Source organism: Mesoplodon mirus (genome assembly GCF_964341445.2).
Source record: "Mesoplodon mirus genome assembly, chromosome: 12".
In the NCBI taxonomy this organism is placed as follows: domain Eukaryota; kingdom Metazoa; phylum Chordata; class Mammalia; order Artiodactyla; family Ziphiidae; genus Mesoplodon; species Mesoplodon mirus.
Window position 1 is genome coordinate 1241691 of NC_138988.1, and position 21832 is coordinate 1263522.

Consider the following 21832-nt stretch of genomic DNA (forward strand, 5'->3'; position numbering starts at 1 on the left):
TTCATCTGTCAGTGGGCATTTAGGTTGCTTCCGTGACCTGGCTAGTGTAAATCCCACTTGATCATGGTGTATGATCCTTTTACTGTGTTCTTGGACTGTTTGCTACTATTTTGTTGAGGATTTTTGCATCTATATTGATCAGTGATATTGGTCTGTAATTTTCTTTTTTTGTAGTATCTTTGCCTGGTTTTGGTATCAGGATGATGTTGGCCTCATGGAATGAGTTTAGGAGTGTTCCTTCCTTTGCAGTTTTTTGGAAGAGTTTGAGAAGGATGGGTGTTAGCTCTTCTCTAAATGTTTGATAGAATTCACCTGTGAAGCCATCTGGTCCTGGACTTTTGTTGGAAGATTTTTAATCACAGTTTCAATTTCATTACTTGTGATTGGTCTGTTCATATTTTCTATTTCTTCCTGGTTCAGTCTTGGAAGGTTATCCCTTTCTAAGAATTTGTCCATTTCTTCCAGGCTGTCCATTTTATTAGCATAGAGTTGCTTGTAGTAGTCTCTTAGGATGCTTTGTATTTCTGTGGTGTCTGTTTTAACTTCTCCTTTTTCATTTCTAATTTTATTGGTTTGAGTCCTCTCCCTCTTTTTCTTGATGAGTCTGGCTAATGGTTTATCCATTTTGTTTATCTTCTCAAAGAACCAGCTTTTAGTTTTATTGATCTTTGCTATTGTTTTCTTTGTTTCTATTTCATTTATTTCTGCTCTGATCTTTAGGATTTCTTTCCTTCTACTAACTTTGGGTTTTGTTTGTTCTTCTTCCTCTAGTTCCTTTAGATCTAAGGTTAGATTGTTTATTTGAGATGTTTGTTGTTTCTTGAGGTAGGATTCTATAGCTATAAACTTCCCTCTTAGAACTGCTTTTGCTTCATCCCACAGGCTTTGGATCGTCGCGTTTTTGTTGTCATTTGTCTCTAGGTATTTTGATTTCCTCTTTTGATTTTTTCAGTGATCTCTTGGTTATTTCGTAACATATTGTTTAGCCTCCATGTGTTTGTGTTTATGTTTTTTTCCTTGTAATTGGTTTCTAATCTCATAGCATTGTGGTCAGAAAAGATGCCTGATATGATTTCAATTTTCTTAAATTTACTGAGGCTTGATTTGTGAGCCAAGATGTGATCTATACTGGAGAATGTTCCATGTGCACTTGAGAAGAAAGCGTAATCTGCTGTTTATAGATAGAATGTCCTATAAATATAAATTAAATCTGTCTGGTCTATTGTGTCATTTAAAGCTTGTGTTTCCTTACTAATTTTCTGTTTGGATGATCTGTCCAGTGATGTAAGTGAGGTGTTAAAGTCCCCCACTATTATTGTGTTACTGTTGATTTCCTCTTTTATAGCTGTTAGCAGTTGCCTTAGGTACTGAGTTGCTCCTATGTTGAGTGCATATATATTTATAATTGTTACATCTTCTTCTTGGATTGATCCCTTGATCGTTATGTAGTGTCCTTCCTTGTCTCTTGTAACATTCTTTATTTTAAAGTCTATTTTATCTGATATGAGTATTGCTATTCCAGCTTTCTTTGGATTTCCATTTGCATGGAATATCTTTTCCCATCCCCTCATTTACAGTCTGTATGTGTCCCTAGGTCTGAAGTGGGTCTCTTGTAGACAGCATATATATGGGTCTTGTTTTTGTATCCACTCAGCGATCCTGTGTCTTTTGGTTGGAGCACTTAATCCATTCACATTTAAGGTAATTATTGATATGTATGTTCCTATGACCATCTTCTTAATTGTTTTGGGTTTGTTTGTGTAGGTCCTTTTCTTCTCTTGTGTTTCCCACCTAGAGAAGTTCCTTTAGCATTTGCTGTAGAGCTGGTTTGGTGGTGCTGAATCTCTTAGCTTTTGCTTGTCTGTAAAACTTTTGATTTCTCCATCGAATCTGAATGAGATCCTTGCTGGGTAGAGTAATCTTGGTTGCAGGTTCTTCCCTTTCATCACTTTAAGTACATCATGCCACTCCCTTCTGGCTTGTAGAGTTTCTGCTGAGAAATCAGCTGTTAACCTTATGGGAGTTCCCTTGTATGTTATTTGTCATTTTTCCCTTGCTGCCTTTAATAATCTTTGTCTTTAATTTTTGCCAATTTGATTACTATGTGTCTCGGCGTGTTTCTCCTTGGGTTTATCCTGTATGGGACTCTCTGTGCTTCCTGGACTTGATTAACTATTTCCTTTCCCATGTTAGGGAAGTTTTCAACTATAATCTCTTCAAATATTTTCTCTGGTCCTTTCTCTCTCTCTTCTCCTTCTAGGACCCCTATAACGCGAATGTTGCTGTGTTTAATGTTGTCCCAGAGGTCTCCTACGCTGTCTCCATTTCTTTTCATTCTTTTTTCTTTATTCTGTTTTGCCGCAGTGAATTCCACCATTCTGTCTTCCAGGTCACTTCTCCGTTCTTCTGCCTCAATTATTCTGCTATTGATTCCTTCTAGTGTATTCTTCATTTCAGTTATTGTACTGTTCATCACTGTTTGTTTGTTCTTTAAATCTTCTAGGTCTTTGTTAAACATTTCTTGCCTCTTCTCGATCTTTGCCTCCATTCTTTTTCCGAGGTCCTGGATCATCTTCACTATCATCATTCTGAATTCTTCTTCTGGAACGTTGCCTATCTCCACTTCATTTAGTTGTTTTTCTGGTGTTTTATCTTGTTCCTTCATCTGGTACAAAGTCCCCTGTCTTTTCATCTTGTCTATCTTTCTGTGAATGTGGTTTTTGTTCCACAGGCTGCAGGATTGTAGTTCTCCTTACTTCTGCTGTCTGCCCTCTGGTCAATAAATATGTATCTTTTAAAATAAGAAGTGACTGCCTACGTGCTGTTTAAAATCGCCTTGGGTTCCATCCTTGATAACCTGGGCCCAGGTCAACACTGGGAGGAGCCTCAGCTCTTTTCTAGGGGAGCCTCCTCCACCTGAGCTCTCTGCCCCGAGTCACTGCGGGTCCTCACACCAGGTGAGGAATGTATGATGTCCCGACCTTGGGCTTGGCCAGTGGACTACGGGCAGAGGTGATGGTGGGGCCAGTCTGAGCCAAGACTTTAAAAAGCATCACATGGTCCCACCATTCTCTCATGCTTCTGACATCGCCCTGGGAGGAGCAGGATTTGGCTAGACTACTGGCCCAAGGAGGATGAGAGCTCAAGGAGAGGACCGGGCCCAATCTGAGCGCAGCCAGGCCCGGCCCAAGTCAGCCAACCTACAGATATGCAAGAAAAACAAAGCTATTGTTGTCTTATGCTCATGAGCCTGGGGGGCTTTGCTACACAATATTACTGTGGCAACTGCTGACTGATTCGGGCAGAAAAGCTGTGATCTACAAGTATTTCTTGATTTCTTTTCTTTTTTCCTGGCTGCACCATGCAGGATCTTAGTTCCCCGACCAGGGATTGAACCCAGGTCCTCACGCTGAGTCCTAACCACTGGACCACCAGGGAAGTCCCTGTTGATTTCTTACTGTTTGTGAGAACCTGTATGAGGCAATATCCCAGTGCACAGACACAAATACAATATACAGTACATAATACACACATACATGTAAAATTAGCAACACGGCTCCTGTCCTCAAGGATTCTACATCTTGGCTCTGGGACCCTCCAACTTCCCAAAACCAGTGAGACAGCTCGAGGCCCAGCCATGAGTCTGGCAGGAGACGTGTCCCCATTCCCAGATGAGTGGATTCCCCCCGAGGAAGAAACTCCTCCCTGAACTCCTGAAAGATAAAGTCCCGGAAGAGCCCTGGGGACACGAAGGAAGCTGCGATGGTGTCGTGAGCTGGGGGACATCTGAAGTAGGCTCAGGGCACCCCAACTTGGCTGCCTTTGGCCAGGTGCATCAGCGCCCCGGGATGAAGGCTGCCAGCCTGCGTCCGTGCTACAGGAAAGGGGTGCGTGTTTGCTCACTGAGCTCCTCCCACACGTGCTGGTGCTGGCGATGCCATCAGGTCTGCAGCACAGCACGTGAGGTCTCTTACCCCCATTTTACAGGCGAGGGGCCCAGGGTCCACTGGGCCTACACGGCCTGCCCTTGGCACCTGCGTCACCTCCCCCTCCCCCCACGGCGCCTGCTCTCCTGCCGCCTGGCCTCTGCAGGTGCCCTGCAGCCCGGATACTCACGGCCCCCCTCCCCTCCTCTGGTCCTGGCTCAGCTGTCACCACCTCAGTGAGGCCAGTCTCCTGCTCCACCGCCCACCCCACCCCGTTTCACCTTCCTCCTGACACCGATCTCTGAGTTAAACACTCTGAAGTCATTCATTTCCGCTTAGTGTCCGACAAGGGCAGGGACTGCGCCGTCCCCTTCACAGGTGTGAAGCCGGCCTGGCCCTGGCAGGTGATCAGTAAATCACAGAATGAACAAGTGAATGAAGAAATGAACGGATGAAGTAGTGAGGCTCTCGGGTGTGGAGGAAATGGCACGAGTTCTCTGTGCAAACTGACCCACGATCCCGGCCCCGCAGCAGGTTCAACCCGCAGCACCTCCTCCCGGGCGCCCCCCCGTGCCTGGCACTGGGAGACAAAGCATCCTCTGTGCTCTCAGCAGTTCTGCAGTTGGAGCATGGAGAGTGGGGACGTCACTTACGGTTTTCTTTTCTCGATCACTCTTCAAAAAGGCCTTAAAGTCAGACGTACTTTATGGGTAAACCAGTCAACGTACCATGACGATGACAAGCTATCACTAAAGGGGAAACTTGAAAATGTGTATAAACACACTAGCTTCAAACTGTGAATGGTGTCCTTGCAGGTGAGGATGGTCTAGGAGGCTCCCTACAGCTACTTCAAATGGTCCGCTATTCTGTGACAGCGGCAGGGGAAACGCACGGGGTCAGGCGGGTCCCGGGAGACCAGCCAACGTCTCAACTGTGTCCGGACCTGTCCCCACACAGATGTGAGAGAGCCCTCAGTGTTGTGCCCAGCACACAGCGTGTTCAGTAGAGGTCAGCTCACCCCTGTTCTGGGTCTCGAGCTCGAGAGGGACGTCTGTATCCACCTGCGTCATTTAGAAATCTCATCACAGACCCGTCCTCACATCTCACAGCAGCTTCTCCCACTTGGAGAAACTTTAGTTCACAGAAACAGTGCCGTTTTACAGAGATGCTTCAAGCCCAGGAGCCGCATGACCTTGGGGGCTCTTGGTTGGCGGGTCCGTGGACAAAAGGAGGGGTTGACCTGCTCCAGATCAGCCCAGCCCTCCCTCCGCCCCCCAGGGGCCTTGGACTCTGTTCCTGGGCCTTGAGATGAAGCACCACAGATGATTCCTCTCCTTTTTTGGTAAAAGAGGAAGTTTCCACTGAATAAACCCTCTAAGCGAGTTTTCCAATCTGGTGATATCTGCACAATAGCCGAGGAAAGAAATAATTACTATTATGGTGCCAAAATGATCCGGCCCTTCTCCATGACTCTGGGGAAGACAGCTGGCCCCTACCAGCCAACTTGGTTTTCTGTGTTGAAGGAAGGAAGCAAGCGTGGCAGGGAGGGCGGTCTCAAACCTCCTAGCGAGGGCAGAGCGGAGGGGAGGGAAAGAATCATGCATTTACTGCACATGGAGTTTGTGTTGGCTGCTGTGATTTAGGGTCTCTAGGGGAAGCCTCAGGCCCATCACACAGACAGGGAAAATGTGGTTCTGAGAGACAGACTGGACTGTCCCAGCCACACAGCCAGAAACACGGGGCCAGGTCCCGAGCTGCGGCCCTCTGGAGCATCACGCGAAGCTCGCCCAGGCTGGGCTCACTCTGAAAAGGGGGAGCCCCACCCCCCTGTGATGCTCAGAGGATGCAGTCAGTGTGGGAAATGCGGCGACGCCGTCTCTGAGGAATGGGGGGGGGGGCAGGGCAGAAGGAATGCGTTTCCACTCCTGGTATCGGCCCAACACTCTCTGTCCATTGGCTGAGTTTGGGTGCCACCCGTGGGGATCAGAGCATCTTTGAGCAGAGCCCTGGCGGAGGGCTTGGTGGGGAGCTGGCACCCCTCCCCCGACAGACTGCGCGTCATAAGCTGTTCCTGGAGCTGCTCGGGCACTTCTGTCGGGAGGTGCAGAAACCCCTGGGCCGCTTGCCTGGGGACTGCACTCCAAGCCAGGCTGCTCAGAGCCATCGCCGGTGGGACAGGGCCTGCGATGCCTCACTCCAAAGCAGTTTTCCAAAAGTCAAGGTCTTAGCAAGGCAAAGAGTACGGGGATTTGACTCCAGCTTTGCTCCTCCCCCACCTCCCCACATTGGCTGTGCTGCCTTGGGCAAGTTACTTTCCATCTCTGAGGCAGCTTGCTTCCTCCATGGGCACGTTGGCTGTCTGACCACATTGCTGCAAGGGTTAAATGGGGGGTGATCCATGGAAAAAAATACTAGCACAGAGATGACGGATGTTCCCCAGTGGGAAAGCGTTATTTGATTTTCTTTAAACAGGGCCCATCCTCTAGTCCAAATTCATACACACACACACACACACACACAGATTCACGAGTCTGAACTTGGGCAAACCCAGAGAAACGATTGTTTTTAGTCAACTGCCTCATAATTCAGCAGACGCTCACCGAGACCGTTACAGACAAGGTTCCGGGCAGGACCCAGGAAGCGGGTCACTGGGTTGCTGTCTTGGCACTTACAGTTGGGTGCGTGCTTGTGGTTGACCACACTGAGAGGGGCCTGCAGTGTGGCGGTCGTCCCCCGGGAGGCGATGACCAGTCTGCCTGCTTTCTGGGGCTCACAAGGCAACCACCTTCCTCCACACTGCTATGTCGGGCTGGCTGGCTTGGATCTGGGTGGGCGTGAGATGCTAAGGGACGGGGGGGTCTCTCCAGGGCTCCTCCAGCTCCAGCAGGCAGGGCCGCTGCTGCCCACCCTCTGCTTCCAGAATCAGGGCAGGAGTCCACGGTCCTCCTGGGGAAGCTGCTACCGTGCAGTGGCCTTGGGCAGAGACTGCACCCCGACTTCACGCTCGGTTCCGAGCATGTTCTGCGTAGGTCCAGCTCACGCCGCAGGTTCCGCTCGTCTCGTTTTGGCAGAGGCAGAGGCAGAGGCCCAGAGAGGCCCGGCACACAGCTCGTCTGGGGCAGAGCCTGGGTTCAGCCACTCGGGCCACCTCTGTCTCAGCGTGTCCTGCAAACTCAATTCTCCAGCCTGGCCCCTGGGAGCCCAGCTCTCCGGCTCCGACTCGCCCAGGTTTCACACACAGAGCTTCCTTCTCGGATATCCAGGCAGGTGCTGAATACGCGAGGTGCCCCCAGGGTGCTTGTCCATGAGATGCCCCTGGTCTGAGTATCCCACTGGGGTCCTCGGTGGCCTTTGACTTCTTCCTCTTACCGCTAATGGGACAGAAATCAAGGCACGGAGGGCGCTTCCCAGAGCTGTGAGCAGGAGTTCTGGTTCTGGTCCTGGCCCGCCCGGCTCGCTGCCTCACCTGGGAAATGGAGCGAAGATCCCTCTTGCTACCTTGGAGGCAACATGTGCAGCGAAATTAAGCAAAGGCCACAAACACCCTCAGGAAAGGAGCAAGCACAGCTGGGCCTTTATTATTTGCAGGTGGGTAACAGGTACTTGTGAAGCACCTCGTCTGCCACATGGGGTCCTTTCCCAGGGAGGGGAGAGGGAACCCGCCGGCTGCTCCCGTTCTCCCAGAGGCCCTGGCCCTTGGCGGCATCTCGGCAGTTATTTTTAGCTCTTGGTGGGCCGGCCAGGCCCGGTCCCAGGCTGTTGTGCTCCCACTTCCGAAAGGCTCCAGCTCACAGAACAGAGACGAGGCCCCTCCCCCAGGCAGCCCCCCACGGGGCAGTCGGTGTGGCCTTCCCCAGGGACACATCCCAGGGAAGCCGACCCTGGCCCCACCTGTTTTAACATTTCTCTCGGTGGCTCCTCTTCCTGGTCCACCTGCAGCCAGAGTTATTCCTAATGTTAACGTCCTGAAGGGCAGCGGCAGCTCCCAGGCCTGGGGAGACGTGTGGGGACCTGGGTCCCGGCCCCAGCCTGCTGTTCAGGGTGGGACCCTGAACCCGCACCCACCGCGCCTGAATCGAGGAGACGGGCCGTCCCTGCAGGCTTGCTGCGGCCTGCGGCTTTGTCGGGGACCAAAAGAGGACGGCAGCTACAATCACCATTTCCGCTTCAGTCACCAGTCCGCGTGTATGACCCGCGCCACCCCTGCCGGGCTCCCCTGGGCCAGGCCTGCTCACTCTCGGGCCTCCCGGGTGGCGACCATGGGAGCTCTGCGTCCAGGCACCACCGCCAGCATCCCCACCTCACAAGGAAGGGGGGCCCCGGGTCGTGTCCCTGACCACACCACCTGCCTGGTGGTTTGAACCCAGGCGATCACTCCAGGCCCTGCCTCTCACCACGGCCGCTCCCGGCCCCTGGTCTCACATGCGCTGGAACAGTCTGCGGGTCCCTAACAATGGGGACAGGTGTCAATCCACCCGACTTGAATGTCTTCAGGAAAAGACTCAGTGTTTGCAGATGGGGAAAAATAATCCAAAGTAATCGTTACCTAAGCGGGTGCAGAGTGTTTGAATCTAGAAGGCGTCTGGCACGTGGTGGGGAGAAGCTGGCCTCGTGGAGCGCGATGCAGGGCTCGGGCTGGCGTGCTCGGGGGTCGCCAGGGCTGCCGGCACACGGACCCAGCAGCCAGGGAGCAGCTGCCCGGGAAGAAAAGGCCCAGAGGGCACATCTCCAAAGCTCGTTTTTAAGACGCCCATGACCAAGGGTGTCATAAATCGACAGCTAAAGGCACCAGCCTCCCAAGCCACCTGGCCAGCAGCCAGTCCACAGCTGTAGGCTCTGAAGGGTCAAGGACAGCTCTGACTCAGCCCATAACGGGAGGCTCCGGACACTGAAGGCCACCAGGCACCCTCCTTCCTGCCCAAAACAGGTGGGGACCTCTGCTGTCCAAGCACAAGGCCCCCAGACATGTCCTGCTGCTGACCCAGTGCAGGCCCGGGCTGGTGTCCATTTCCTGCTCTGACCTCTGCGCCCACGACCCTGCCCTCCGTGGGGTCTCCTCCCGACCCCGTCTCTCCCCACCTCGCTCCCCCCCCGAGACGGGCCCCGACTGCAGAGAGGATGGCAGTGACCTCAGGGGGCCACTCAGCTTCCTTATTTCCCAGTCATGACACCTCCCCTCAGGGAGTGACCAGGAGAAGAAGTCCCGGCTCCAAAGCTGGAGGAGCTAAGAGGCCAACGCGTGGACAGACAGCCGAAAGGCACCGTGGAGCAGAACCTTCCTCTGCTGGAAGGTGTTGCAGCAGCACTGAGGGGACCCGGGGCAGGGACACCCGGCGGGAGGGTGGGCAGTGGCAGGCCCTCAGCTGGTGCTGGAGGTGGCCGGGCCACCGGGTAGGCTGCAGCTGCAGGCACACGCTGGTCCAGAGCCCACACAAAGCACTGCGTTAAGAGGTGGCTGATGTTACCCAGGCCTCCAGAATCCCTTGGCCACGTGGGTAGCACCAAGCTGCTTGACGGTGGTTGTAGAGACCCAGGAGCTGATCCGTTTGAAGCAGCCAAGCCCTGCTCAGCACCCTGGTCCAGGCCGTCTGTGAGGCTCTGGCAGCAGCAGGTTCCCTTCCTCCTGAGCAGCTGATGGTCCCCAAGCTCCAGGCTTTGGTCACCCAGCCCGATCATGGCTTCTCTCCTCAACCATCCGCATCCTGGATGGCGCAGGGAACCCGCATGCCCTTCCTACTACGTGACCTGGCCTCTGCCTCCCCGAAGCTTGGGATGCTCACCTTTAATGCAGGAGGACACACCTCTGACTCATGGTGCCTAGCTCGTGACGGGGAAGCCCGTGCCCGCGTCCTGCCTGGGCCTCTGTGCCTCTGCACCTCTGCCTGGATGGAGTTCCAGCTGTCATTCAAGTCTCAGCTCACCTGGAGCCATTTCTGCAGGGACTGTGCCCCCCGCCCTGGCTGTGTCATTCTTCCCTGCTTCTCTTACCCTAGTGACCTGCACTTGGAGGGGGCGGGGCCTGTGTGGGTGTCGGGTGTCCAGTCCCCACACGCGGCCAGGCCCTCTACATGCACTACCTCACCTGGTCCCTTCACTGACCCTATGGGGTAGGTAGAGACTTTGATCCTTCTCTTGCTGTAGATGAGAACACTGAGGTTCAGGGAGCTTGGGGAACTTGTCCAGGGTCACAGAGCAAGAAAGTGGTTGAAATGACTTGAACTCAAGTCTTCCAGATACCAAGGTACATGTTTTGCTCTCCTTTCAAATATAACCTACATATACATTAAAATGAGGTCCATCTTCTCTCAGCTCCTGACCTGTGCACAGAGTGTCCGTGGTGCTGAGAACTCCCTTCCCTAGAATTATCCACTTTTCCTTTTTCACACAGCACCACGTGTAGGTAATTCGACTGTTTTCCTCCTCCAACACGTGACACACCTGAACACTCCAGAAACTGCTTCCTCCAGAGACGGAGAGTGGAGTCTGTTTTCTCCTTACCAGAAAGCCTTAAATATTTCCACCTCGGGGCCAGGTGAGTAGTTTTGAGTGAACAAACACTCCCTTCGAGGAAATTCCTTTAGAAAGGTAACAGGGTGACAAGTTATCAGGCACTTCCTGCCCTGAGATGAGAAAAGACGGCACTGGGCTTCCAGAAGCATCCATGTGGCTCTCAAAGCCCCTCACGCTGAGCTTGATGCAGGATTCAGACCAAAACTTGCCTCTAACCTTCAAAAGGGCTGCGTGTTTTTGTCACCTGCTTCACATGTGAATAGATCAGGGCACCTTCCCCAGCAATCACTGTCTAAATGTCTTCATTTTTATTCATTTTTTTAAAGTTTTTTTTTTTGATGTGGACCATTTTTAAAGGCTTTATTGAATTTGTTACAATATTGCTTCTATTTTGTTTTGGTTTTTTGGCCGTGAGGCATGTGGGATCTTAGCTCCCTGAACAGGGATCGAACCCGCACTTGCAGCATTGGAATGCAAAGTCTTAACCACTGGACCCTCAGGGAAGTCCCCTAAATGTCTTTAAAAATGGAATCAGTAGCACATAAAGAATGGACATGATAAAGGGAAGCCCCCAGATGGTGATAAAGAGGGTGCTCGGTGACGGACATCCTTCAAGAGGTCCCGTCGAGGATGACATGGAGTTCGACTTAAATAAAATGGGGAGTGTGAGCCCCTTGCGTCAGAGAAGATGGGAAGTACGCCCCTAGTCTTGGGGGAGATGGACAATGAGGTCCTCTTCTTGAAGACTGCGTCTGGGGATGAAGAGAGCAGGGGTCTGTGGGTGGGCGGAGGGCAGCGCCAATATTTACTGATATTGATACGTGCCCGGCAGCTACCACATCATGTTTTCCTCACCAGGTAGATGCTATGACTCAAGTCACAGGTGGGGAAATGGAGGCTCGGGGAGGCTTAGTGTCCTGTCCAAGGTCACCGGAGTTGTGTACTCTGAAGCTTCTCCCCATGCTCACCCTCCAGGAAGACCCGTCTCCCTTTACCCTCAGGGACACTTCTACCAGAGGCCCAGGGTATCTGCCACCTTCCCTGCCCTGGGAGGCTCTGGAGGTAGGTACCCGGGTCTGTGTCATTTCTGCAGCCCACGCCCAGCACAGACTGCACAAGGGAGGTCCCCGGGCTGTATCTGCTGCAGGAGATGCCCAGTCTGCTGACTGCAGATATTACACTTCCAAGTTTAACGACACTGACGTTGCACTTTTTTAATTTTAATTTTTATTTTTTGGCCGCACCACATGGCATGCAGGATCTTAGTTCCCTGACCAGGCAGTGGAGGCACGGAGTCCTAACCACTGGACCGCCAGGGAATTCCCGACGCTGCACCTTATTTAAAGTAAATTCTACCCAAGAAACACCTGTGGTGACCCTGGCCCACTTCTTGGAACCTGCCCAATTGAAGCGGAAAATCTGGGGGCTGGGCCCAGCCGTCTGGGTGTCCACCAGCCTTGCCGGGACCCTGGCTGCCCCCAGGTGTGAACCTGACCTCTCTCGGTTTGTCGCAGCCACAGGTAACTTCACTGCTGTCAGTATTATCGTCACCATCACCTTCATTTTATAGATGAGCAAACGGAGGCTCGTGGAGGTTTTTGCTTTACGCAAGAAAGAGGCAAGCGACCAAACAATCCCATGTCAGAGACGGATATCCAAGCTGGCAGGTCTGGGGATGTTTAACGTGAATACAGAAGGGCAAGGGGGAGGGACCACGAAGGCCTGGAAGGGACCCAGAGGCGGCCGGGGCCTGCTTTCTGCGTCTGACGCCTGCGCCCACTGCGGGTGGGGCCCCGCGCACCCTCCAGGCATCCCTTTCACTCTCATGTTTACTACAGCAAGAAAATGTACACAGTTTTCAAACACTGGAAACAGAACATATGAGTGTAGCTGACAGCAATTACAGACTAGATCCCGCAGGGGCCCTGACTCAAAACTCTCCCTGTGTGGAAAACACACAGGTACTCTCTTCTCCCCTTGAATTTCCGGAATACTCTTCTTCTGACTGGGCAGGGCTTGCACCAAAGAGTCAGGCTTAACTGCCGCCCGCAGACACTTCCCCAGAGCTTCCTCTTCTCACGTACACCCCAGCCCCGCCTGAGTTTTTTTAAAAGTTAAAAAATAAATAAGACACATACAAACTGCCTTTAACACCTTCCCTCAAATATTTGCAGATGATTAATTCACTGTTAATCAGTTAGGAATGGTTGTTTTATACTCCGTAAATAAAGAGAGGGCAACTCGGGCCCCACCAATGTAACTCTGAATGCTCCGCGGTGCAGAGTCGGGAGGCTGCTCACGGGAAGGGCCCGGAGCCGCTGAGCTGGAGACAGAAGGGCTCCTGCTGCCCACGTCCTCCCAACACCGCTGCCCCAGCAGCAGGTGGGACTGGGGGCTGCCCGCCTCTCCGGCCCCTCTCTCCTGCTCATACCACTGCTCCAAGGGGTTTCCAGTGAGTCACCGTGAGCAGCTGGTGACCAGGGACGGCGTGAACGAGAGGCCCGGCTTCCTCGGTGCTGTATTTAGAGCAGCACAGAAACTCCCACCCCTGGTTCTCCACCTGCTCAGACCTCGTGGAGGCTCCCCCAACTCTGCCTGCCACCCCCTCCCTCGCTGGCCCTGCCCTGGATCCCATCTCGCCGCGGGGTTACTCCCTGCTTAGCATCCTTCCCGAGCGTCCACAGGGTCTCATGACAGAGCCCTGAGCTTCGCAGGCCAGGGGCTGGCTCCCCCTCCGTTCCTGGGGCTAGACTCCAGGGTCCAGCTGAACCCTCGGGCCGCGGGTCCCACCTGAAGAGGACGTAAGCACGTGACCCCATGCATCTGAGTTTTGCCAGTACCGTACGGCCTCCTCTGCCTGGAACGGTGGTTCTCAACCTCAGCTACTTGTTAGACTCACCTGGGGGATTTCAAAGGCCCTGACACCACGGCTACACCAAAGTCCCGAGAGATCAGAGTCTCTGTGGAGTGAGGAGCCCCGGCATCAGTATTTTTCAAGACACCCCCCCCCCCAGTGTTTCAGGGGCATCCCCGGAGAGGACCACGGCTCTCAGCTATGGGCCCCTCCTCTACACCCTTTCTCCTCCCCTCAGGCTCCTCCACTCAGCCGACAAGACCCAGCACCTCGCCAACCTGCCAGGCGTTGGGAAGCCGTGTGCCGCTGGGTGGCTGAGCCTGCCTCGAACACCCGAGTTACAGGCCTCGAGGCTCCCCTGCCCCAGCTCCAGTCGACAGCAGCCCTGCCCCAGCCTTAGCCACCAGACCGAGTCCTGGTCCCTCTGCTGGGTCCTCTCCACCCTGCTGACGCAGATACTTTCATGTGAGTGTTTGCTGATATTCATAGCGTCTCTGGTCTGATCTATTCCGGGTCATACACTCCTTCATTCATTCAGCAAACACTGGTGATGCCTCTACTCTCTGCTCAGGCCTGGGCTGCACAGCAAGGAGAAGGCTGTGGGGCTGAGGGAGAAGCGAGCACACGACACCTAAGTCAGTTTCCGTTGCCTCCAACCAAAGGAATAGCTACCCCTCAGGGTAAAAGTACTAGGACAAAGCTGAGCGCTTCACGGGGCTGCTTAAGGGGGCTGGGGGGACAGGTCCCTCGGCCATCAGGATGCCAGCGCCTGTGTCCATGCACTGCTCCTTGTACAGGCCCTGACCCAAGGTTAATGCACGATTAGCAACCTTCACCGCTACATACTCATGATCCTAATAATAACCTTCACGTCTAAACCTTCTGAAAGCACATAGAAAGGTGACACTGTGAGCTAAACATAGCTCAGAAAATATATAAAGCAGAAACGGATGAGAAACGCTCTCCTAAAGAACACGCCTGGAAGCGTGGCTGCCAGAGGAGACGGTGCTTTAGCGTCCATCCTGTGTGCCCTTCTTAGCAACTGGGCCCTGTTTTGTCTGAACCAGCAAACACGCAGCAAACAAGTTAGATCTCCTGCCTCCCTTGCGGCTGGCCTTGGCCGTGTGATGCTGTCCTGGCGCCTGCGGTGTAGCTGCAACACGATGGGGAGCTCTGTACTGCCTCCTGCTGAGCCCGGGAGCTGGAGCTGGTACCCGTGGGCATGAAAGCCACGCGATGATGAGAACAGCTGAGCAAAGCTACAGAGGGAGCCTTGGGCGTGGATGGCACGGCGGTGTCCCGAAGCCGCCTTGGCCTTCTCATGTCACGGGAGAAAAATAAACCTTTGTTAAGCTACCGAGGTCAGGGGTCTGATGCAGTCCAACAGCCCCCGACTGGTACATGTGCTCTGGTGGACAAGGAGAGCCTCAGACCCTCACCTCTGAGCGGGGCAACTGTCATTAACTGTTACGAGGGGTAGGAAATAATGCATGAGAAGGGCCTTGGCCAGTGCCTGACATGCAGCGGGCACTCAGCAAAGGGCAGGAATGTAACTCTCCTTGCTGGCAAAGCCCTGCAGGCCCAGGAGGTCATCCTGTAAAATTCTAAGGTCAAATAGAAAACAAAGGTAAGCAGGATGCTAAGTGAGCACCGTGCTGTGCACACCAGGCTGCCAGCCAGACCACCCAACCCAGGGCCTCCAGGTTTCTTACTGGAGCACAGCTGAGCAAGGAGATTTAACTTAAAATCAAGTTGGCATAGGATTTGTAGAAACCCGTGTTTCTACAAATTGTGTTAGAGAAACCAGCCGTGAACCCGCCCTTGGTATCTGTTTACTTTGTGAAGCACTTTCCATCTATCCTTCAGTCGATCTTCACCGCAGCCTCTGCAGCCGGGCAGGGGACCCAAGAACCCGGCACCCCTGCTCCCAGCCTCGGTGTCCCCTGTTGGGGCTGGCAGAGTGAAGGGGACGAGACACCACCCTCCCCTGGGCCCCCGTGTGCCTTGTTTTATTCTATCACCGCACTGTCTGGACCATTTGGTAGATGAAAAAACTAAGGCTCGGAATGGTTAGGCGTCTAAGGCCCACGGCTGGAACTGCAGTCCAGTAGACACCGGGACCCAGGTGTGTCTGCATCGGGGCTCTTCTGTCATCGGGGGGGCAGGTCCCCCCGGAAGCACGGGAGTGCAGATGACAACGGACAGCATGACTGGGAACGGGGAGGTTTAGGCCAGCCTGGCACTGGCGAGGCCCCGGGGCCTTGAGAGGTGTTTTGCTCTGTGTTTTTAATCCTTGTATCCCTCCAATTGGCCCCATAAATGCCCTGACATTTTCCCCACAGAGGCTTTATTTAAATTTAAAAGCTATGCGGGAAAGAATGAAGCACCTCTCTGTAGGCCTCATGCCGGTGTGAATACCGAGTCATGTGCGGTGTGATGAAGGGAGGCTGGGCTGCAGAACCAGCAGGCCTGGGCTCAAGTCCCTCCACGTCCCCAGTTCCCCTCCACACCTCTGCGAGAAGCAACCAGGCACAGGGCGTAACCACCAGCGTCTGCTTCCCCAGCCGGCACAAGACCCCACAAAGGCGGCCCAGCACCCACTTTCTCCCACTAAGGAAGCCACAGCCACACTCATCTCTAGACAACCAAAGTCACACTGGGTTCATTTCTTGAATAAAACACCTCCCACAGGCACTTGCCAGAGAGATTTCCCATGAGTCCTTGGAAGAAACTGATCAATCAAGGAACTTAAAACAGTTGAATGCAAGCAACCAGCTTTGAGCTATATTTAGAATGTCACAGAGAGCCAGGCCTCAGATTTGGATGTTAATTTGGAAACATCAAAAGGGAGGCTGTTTCTTTTCTCTCTTTACTCTAAAAAAGAAGGCTTTTCAAATTGTTTTTCAAACTTCTACGGCCAGACAACTATATAAATAAGGCACGACAGTTACTCCCCCCCACAGATTTGGCCAAAGGCAGCGGATAAGAGAGTAGTTGACCTCGAGATTAAAAGCAGGTAACTTAAAATTCCGTTGGAGGTGTTTCGTGTTGGCATAGTACAAACATTCTTTTCTTTCAGAATGCCCCCCTGTGGTTCAGCTCACTGCAACAACCGTTAACAGAGACAAATGCGATAGGAAAAAAGTCATTCCTATCATGGGCCTTACAGTGTAGAAGGTGTCAAAGTAAATAATGACAGTCCCACAGTGAAAATCAGGATAATCCTCGAATATTCTCTCTCAAACAGTCTCACAAGTATCACTGGGACTGTTTGCAAAGCACTACAGAACATTACGACCACAGTAAGAAAGAATTTAGTCAATATTCTCAGTTATGAGGACCCTTGCACATATCTGGCTGAAAAAAGGGCTCTTGGTAGACCAAATTGCAGTTCCTTATATGCAAAACGCCCCAGGCAAGCTTTCCCTCCTGTCACAAGGACTCCCAGGCCTGTCACTTCTCCCCTACCCCTATTTTCACTTAATCATTTCCCTATCAGATAAAACGGAAGCAACGTTTCCGGATCTGGGCCAGGATGATGGATTTCTACATTGAAGCAGTGCAGAAATCACCATGGTCAGTCACAAGGAAATCTCCTTTCTTAAGACTGTTAGACACAGAAAGATCTCGACTGGGAGCCTTCCCAGGCACGGAGAATGTCACCCAAACGATTAGGGAACTGCATACTGATTTAGGCAACAAGTGCTGCATTCTGATGGTTACTATGGATTTTGTTACTGACGAAGAATCACAGACGTGGCCTGGGGACATGTGCGTGTGTACACGTGTGGGTGCATCTGTATGTACTTGTGAACGTGCCCGTGTTCGGAGTTTTCTCATCACCCCACGGCCCTTGAGACCCTTACTGTTCTCCTGGTCTGAGTGCTCTGGAAGCATCCTGAGGCCGCACTGGGCTGTGTACGGCACGTGCACTGAGGGCATGGCACCGTCTGAAGTCCTGAGGGGGAAACCCGGGCCCGTTCTGTGCAGAGAGCGCTCTATAAACGTGAGAGAGGGTGACGTGGCCTGGGGCAAGTTCTTACACAAACACATCCCGACTCAGGGCTTTTCAGTGGAGGTTTCTCATCAGCCTGCATTCAATCCCAGACTCAACAGAAACTGCTGGTCAGACACATTTTTTGTTTACATAACTGCACCTTCTTTACTTGCACACATCCCGTGGAGAACGTCTTTTCCCAGTTTCAGTGCATGAATCAGAAGTAGAAAACTGAGGAGGAGGGGGACTGGAAGGGGGCGCCCCGATGGGGGCTCCGCCCCGGGCTGCTCACCGTGGTCGTGGGCAAACACCAGCAGCTCCAGCCGCACCAGCATCCGAGCCAGCTCGTCGTAGCGGCCGCAGTGCTCCCCCGCTCCGTGGGACACAAAGACCAGGGCCCTGCGGGGACGAGAGACGGCCGTTAGGAAGGCGTAGGCCATGGAGGCTGTGCCCAGGGCAGGGCAGGGCTCCCGCAACATCGGCGGCGAGTCAAAGGCTAAATGACGGGTCTAAGCTGTGACAACATGGGCTTCAGGGTCACCCAGGACAGAGCCGGTTCCTATAGGACAGTCACCACAACAGTGTCTGCAGCCGGCGGCTGACGGAGTCCCGGGAGCCCACTTCTGCAGGTGCTGGTGTACGGCGGGTCCTCCATCGGCCCCACCCAGGGGGCCAGACCTGAGCCAATCAGGGCACCATGGTCACAGCCGCAGTCACTGGCTCAAGTGGCTCCAGCCAAGCGGTTGGGTCCAGGAGGAGCCGACCCTGGAGGACAGGTCAACCCAAGAGAGGAGAGGCACGGAGGGGGAACCCAGCCCTAACAGTGTTGTCTGGGCCCTGAATCCAGCCAGACCTGAAGCCAGCACGCTCCCAGCCCTGCTCCCAGCCCTGCTCCTGGCTGTGCCGTGCAGGCACCGGGTTTTCTGTCACTTGTGCCGACAGACAGTCCTTCCCACTGCCGTGCGGTAACTCCACTCCACACGGGCTCGCCCTCAGCTGCCGGAGTCTGTGCTCCGTGCGCACCTTTTCTTCTCTTCCCCCCTTTGCCCCCCTTTGCCCACCTGGCTCCCTCCTCCCTCCCTTCCAGGCCCTGCTCAGGGCCCCTCCTCTGAGGAAGATTCCACAGCTTCCTCTGGGCTCCAAACCCTCTGTGCAGCAGGGGCCAAGCGGCTCACTGCCCTCCCCGCTGGCTGTAACCTTCTTGAGGACACACTGACTCTCTCTCGCTGCCTCTTTGTGGCTGGCACGGTTTTGAGCTACAGCTGGCGCTCTGCGGAAGGACGGAAGGAAGGAAGGAAGGAAGGAAGGAAGGAAGGAAGGAAGGAAGGAAGGAAGGAAGGAAGGAAGGGCCTGTGACATTCTGAAATAAACATGGTATCTTGCACCCAAGATCTGTGCAGTGGAAGCCTCAGGATTGGAAGTAGAGCCTGGCTGGGCGCCCAGTCCCCCCCCCGCCCCCCGCCGAAAGCCTTCCATGTGGTGAGCCCACCTGCAGACACAGACAGCAGCCCCCATCACGCCGCGGCTCACCGCAGAGTGACCCAGCAGCGGAGGGTTACAGGAGGGCACTCAGATTCTTGAATGTACAACTGCCCAGTCCAGTACTCTTACCATAGGGCTCAGGGAGGCTAGAGTCCCCTTCATGAAAGGGGGAAACTCCTGTGAGCCACGCCGATAAAGACGAGGTGGGAGGGAGAGGGCGAGGACGGGGAGGACAGCGGCTGCCCTTTCACCGAGCATTTACTATGTGCCAGTTGCTCTGCTAAGTCCACATACAGGATTTCTAATCCTCATAATCATCCTACCTTTACCTTCTTTACAGCTGAGAGTGAAACCCAGAGAGGTCACACAACAAGTGGGTAACATGTAGATCAGAGCAGGTCACCACCCGGCTTTCAGGTCTCCAGTGGGCAACCAGCAGGCTCAGGGTACACGTCGTCCTGTCCCTTCCTGTCTCACCACTCCCCGACCCCTTCCCGCTCACCGCCTGTCCTCACGAGGAGCTTCCAGCCATTCCTCAGCAGCACCAGCTCTTCCCACCTCAGGGTCTTTGGTGCCTCTCCCCGGAGCACCCTCCCCCAGATCTCCCAGGGCCGCTCCTCGTGCCTGGGACTCATGGAAGACGTCTCCTAGAGCGGCCTCTGTCCCTCAGGCCTTTCTGACCTGCACTGGGCCCTCACTACACATCACAGTTTGCCCTTGTTTGCATTGGGCCCTCACTGCACCTCACAGTTTGCCCTTGTTTGCACTGGGCCCAGACTGCACATCACAGTTTGCCCTTGTTTGCACTGGGTCCACACTACACCTCACAGTTTGCCCTTGTTTGCACTGGGCCCTCACTACACCTCACAGTTTGCCCTTGTTTGCACTGGGTCCACACTACACCTCACAGTTTGCCCTTGTTTGCACTGGGCCCTCACTGCACCTCACAGTTTTCCCTTGTTTGCACTGGGCCCTCACTGCACCTCACAGTTTGTCCTTGTTTGAACTGGGGCCACACTGCACCTCACAGTTTGCCCTTGTTTGCACTGGGCCCACACTGCACATCACCGTTAGCCACTGCTTTGCTATTCACTTGCTCGCTTGGTTCCTGGCTCTCTCCTCCACTTCGAGGTCAGCTCAACAGGCCAGGAGCCTTGTCCACCTTGCTGCTGGCAGAACTCCAGAGCTGCCCCAGCCTAGTGGCACTGGCACACATGTGGTGAGCAAACACACTCCTGCGTTCTCTCTGCAGCTCCCCTCTGCCAGGGTGGGTAGGGCAGAGGGACCCCGCACTTATTCTCTGAGCAGCGCACAAAGCACCAGCACTAACCTCACTTTCCTTGTGCATCTGTCCTCCAGGCCCTTTTCCTGAAACACAACAGACATTTCACACCCTCGTCACTGCTCCATGGAATGTCCAGCCACCTCCGCTTGATCAGACATCAATGTGGGCAGATTACACCAGCCCACCTGACACTTCTGGGGTCGGCTGATGGGATTTCCCTCAGCTACCCAGAAGCATGGCTGGAACCTCTAAATAGCCATCATCTGCCATCGGCACAAGGGGCTGTGCTCCCAGAAGGGGCAGCTCAAGCACTTTAATATCCTTGGGGAATGTGGCAGCTGCTGGATTAATTCAGCCCACAGTTAACGCGGACAGACAAGCCGGGCCACGTGACAGCCAGCCTCTCCCTGAGGTCAGGACCCGCTGGGTGGAGGAGGACTTCAGGGTCTCAATTTGCATCCACAGGAGTGGCACATGGCATCACTGCCACCACGCCTGGAACTGTCTGTTAAGAGAACCCACCCTGGACACACGCGTGGGAGAACGGGTGCTCTTACTGTACAGGAACAACTTCTCCCCCAGCGGTTCTCAACTTGGGTCACAACCTGAAATCACCTGGAGAGCTTTCCAAAGTGCCAAGGCTGTGTCGCACCCCTGGAAGCAGCTCTGGTTAACCGGTCTGGGTGGGAGAGTGCCCCAGAGGTTCCGCTGTGGGGCCGAGGCAGAGAAGCACCTCTCACCACGTGCAGCGTGGCCAACGATGCTGCTCAGATGCCATGTGGGATCCCCAGTGGCGAGAAAGCAGCCCTTCTGGCATGGAGACTTCCAGCCACTTTGGAGCCACTTATCTCCCGGAGGGACGTGATGGGTAAACCAGAGGCTTATCTGGATCGCTGTAGAGGCTTCTGAGGCATGCTGCCGCCACCCCTTTGGAAACAAGCAGACCGATGTGGCCATCCACTGCAGGCAGCAGAGGCCTCTGCCCATGCACCCCCCCACACACAGATGGTCAGCACCTGCACGCTCGCCTCCCCCAGACACAGGCCAGGCTTCTCCACAGACACGTCCTCCGGCACCGGCCTCGTTCTCGTCCTGAGCTGCTGCTGCCATGAGTGGGGTTCCCCCCTTAGTTGCTGGTTTCAGCTCTCACCTGGACCCCAATTCTGAAACATCCGTCTGCCCTCCTGCTCCCCACACTTCCCTGTTCCCTGGACCTGAGCCTTTATTATGTAGAATCTGTCTAGCAAAGTGAAGATCCAGTCACACGAGACTTCTCGCTGCGTCAGACAGAAGCTACTGGCCCCGTGGTCACGCCCTCATCTCCCTTCTCCCCTCGGCCGAGGGGTACCCTTCTTCCTAGCGCTGAGATAAGCAGATCGGGGTGCATTGCTAAATGTTTAGTAACCATAGTGAGTGGTCCTCATGTGTAGTGTTTGCCAGTTTCCATGGTGTAAAGGCTCTCAGCACAGTGGGTTTCAAGTTATTAACATGACACCACTGGACACGGTGCTGGGGAGAGGTGGACACAGTCGACTCCTGAGAGCCAGGCACGTGGGCACCGGCACGGAACCCCTGTGTCAACCGAGGCCTCTCTGGGGACCCCTCTTTTCTGACTGTGCTTGGGCTGTCGCTTGGGTCTCAGGCCTTCTCTGACCACCTCAGGTGAAGGGTCCCTTCAGCACGCCACACGGTCTGAATTACTGGTCCACGGCCACGCCTTGCTTTGCCTCCCCTGACCCCCCACGGGCACGTACTCTCCAGAGCAGAGGTCTCATTTA

General features: G+C 54.0%; 1 protein-coding gene across 3 annotated transcripts in view; it reads right to left on the reverse strand.

Annotated features, from left to right (window-relative positions):
* Nucleotides 1-21832, reverse strand: part of MGLL (monoglyceride lipase) — a 253365-nt gene that overhangs the window by 46495 nt on the left and 185038 nt on the right. For all 3 annotated transcript variants that reach the window (XM_082639168.1, XM_082639169.1, XM_082639167.1), the window contains one exon: nucleotides 17580-17686. In XM_082639168.1, coding sequence (XP_082495294.1) covers nucleotides 17580-17686 — 107 coding nt within the window. The remainder of the gene's footprint in view (nucleotides 1-17579; nucleotides 17687-21832) is intronic.